The 2688-nt window shown below is 39.1% G+C and overlaps 1 protein-coding gene across 1 annotated transcript; it reads left to right on the top strand.

Moving 5' to 3' along the window:
- Nucleotides 1-923: 923 nt before the first annotated feature.
- Nucleotides 924-1855, top strand: LOC111693058 (putative ankyrin repeat protein RF_0381; the record flags this gene model as incomplete). Its single annotated transcript, XM_023457192.1, has 1 exon — nucleotides 924-1855. A coding segment is annotated over one exon (876 nt), but the record flags the coding sequence as incomplete, so codon positions are not given.
- Between the last annotated feature and the right edge of the window lie 833 nt (nucleotides 1856-2688).

The raw sequence follows: 2688 nt of genomic DNA, 5'->3' as shown, positions 1-2688 counted from the left end.
TGAATATAATTTTTTTTTTCTCGAATATTCATTATAACTTATAAACGAATGCTTAGATTTTTTTTCATGTTTGGGAGATAATGCCTATTAATTAAGGGGCATAAAACAAGCGATAAAAATGTTTAAAAACTTGCACAGTGGCGGAGTGGAGGGGGTGCTCAACCTCTTTCCTAAACAGAACTTCTACGCCAATAACTATTTTTGAAAAAAACTGTTATTTTCATTGTCTACATACAATTTAACAAAAACAATGTTCCTTCTTCTGTTTCGAAATTCCTGCGCGTTTCCGAGTTATTTTGATTTTTAGTGTTTGATGTGGTACTAAATTGAACTATTTATTATCAATTATANGAAAAGTTCCTATAAACATATGTCGTAGAAGGCTTCGTTTCCGAGAGACGGGGTGTTGAATATAATTTTTTTTCTCGAATATTCATTATAACTTATAAACGAATGCTTAGATTTTTTTTCATGTTTGGGAGATAATGCCTATTAATTAAAGGGGCATAAAACAAGCGATAAAAATGTTTAAAAACTTGCACAGTGGCGGAGTGGAGGGGGTGCTCAACCCCTTTCCTAAACAGAACTTCTACGTCAATGACTATTTTTGAAAAAAACTTATTTTCATTGTCTACATACAGTTTAACAAAAATAATGTCCCTTCTTCTGTTTCGAAATTCCTGCGCGTTTCCGAGTTATTTTGATTTTTAGTGTTTGATGTGGTACTAAATTGAACTATTTATTATCAATTATAGGCTAAATATTTAATTCTTTCAACGAAACCTGCCGAAATATGGTTTGTTAAGGATTCTAAAAAGCCGAAATCTCTTATTCTTTATCTCTTTCCAATGTAGTCAAAATAAATGTTTGTTATATCAAGCCATACTCAAATACAAGACTTTTATAAGTTGAAATCTGTTTAGTANGTCCAACGGAACGAGTTGAACACGGAGAAATACCTGGCGGAAAGCGGCGTGGAGGTCGTCAAAGACGACAAGGGCTCCACGGCGCTGCACCTAGCCTCGGAGTGGGGCAAGCTGAACATCGCGAAGTACCTGGTGGAGCGCGGCGTCGACGTCAACGACAGGACCAGCGACGGACGTACGGCCTTGCATTTTGCCGCTCTGTGGAACAAACTGGACATCGTCGAAGACCTCGTGGAGAAGGGTGCCAACGTGAACCTTATAGACAGCGAGGAGCACACTCCCCTGCATTTCGCCGTCAAGGGGGGTAAATTAGACGCCGTCAAGTACCTGGCGGAGCACGGGGGAGACGTTAACGCTAGAGATGTCGACGATCGCACGCCGCTTCACTTTGCCGCCGAGGAGGGTAAGCTGGACATCGTCGGGTACCTCGTGGAATGCGGCGTGAACGTCAACGACAGGGACCGTCGGGGAAGGACGGCGCTGCACTTTGCCATTGAGTTTTCTTGTAAGAAACGTCACTTGGATGTTGTGGAGTATCTCGTGGGATGTGGCGTGGATGTTAACTTTAAAGACAGCTCGGGCAGTACGGCGCTTCACCACGCCGCACGGTGGGGCAAGTTGGGTGCCGTCAGGCGTTTGGTGGGCGCCGGTGTCGACGTGAACGCTACGGATGGTCGTAGCCGTACTGCGTTGCATTTTGCTATTCAGGAGAATAAAATTAATACCGTAAACTACCTCGTAGAGTGCGGTGCGGATGTCGACGTTATCAGAGATGCCAGTGGCGTCAGGTATCTCCAGCAGATCGGTGTGGATGTTGGTTCTGCAAGTAGCGGTAATTATTGGGGGAAATTGGGTACGCTGTTTAGAAAATAATTTTGACTTAAGGTCTGTTCCAACAAGAGTCAGGGATTGGTTCCGAACCGTTTGAAATGTTTGGCCAGCTAAGTTTTAAATGTGTCTTCAGTGAATATATCGCAAGAATTAGTTGGATGCACATTTCTGACGGTTTGGAACCAATCCCTGACTCTTTTGGAACAGACCCTTAATAGTGGAGTCAAGATAGATTTTGACTTCGCGAAAATTACTGGACGAGAGAACTTTTTATTTTTCGCTTTGTAAAGTTGTCAGAAACGACATATAAAAAGTTACCAACAAATTAGTTGCAAAATTACAGTTTTTGCAAAATACATAAAAAAATGTAATTTAAAAAAAAATTAACTGCGCCATTCGAAAGAACAGAAAATTTTACATTAAAAAATAATAGTTTTTTTCTAAAATGAGTTTTTTTTTCTAACGTACGAAAAATGAGACCGGCGGCCCCCAAGTATAGCTCTCGAAGAGCGCGCGGCCCCGAGCGCGCTACACTAAATTTGTTATAACTTTTGATCTAATTGATCAAATCGACCTCACAAAAATTTAAATAAAAGAAGAGTCAGCCGGCTATCAGAATTTTATGTCTTTAAACTTGAGAAAAATATATATAGTACGTATACAAAGTTACGTCATTCTACAATTTTGTATAATAATAATAAATAGCTGTCATTCGTTTAATTTTTTAAAATAAATATCTGTAACTTTCACAGATTACTCTTCAAATGACGATTGAAACAGTGAGCGATATGGAATAAATCTTAAAAATTTAATTTGAAAAATATTGTGCCCAACGTATTCAATAATTTTAAAAATTCACAAATTTGACTTTTTAGGCCATACTTTACAGATAAAAAACTATAGCTGTAAATGTGATATTCAAACTTTATGA

The sequence above is a fragment of the Anoplophora glabripennis genome, unplaced genomic scaffold, assembly GCF_000390285.2.
Source record: "Anoplophora glabripennis isolate ALB-LARVAE unplaced genomic scaffold, Agla_2.0 scaffold7337, whole genome shotgun sequence".
Lineage (NCBI taxonomy): Eukaryota > Metazoa > Arthropoda > Insecta > Coleoptera > Cerambycidae > Anoplophora > Anoplophora glabripennis.
The sequence above is the reverse complement of the archived record's forward strand: the minus strand, read 5'-3'. Positions and strand labels throughout refer to the sequence as shown.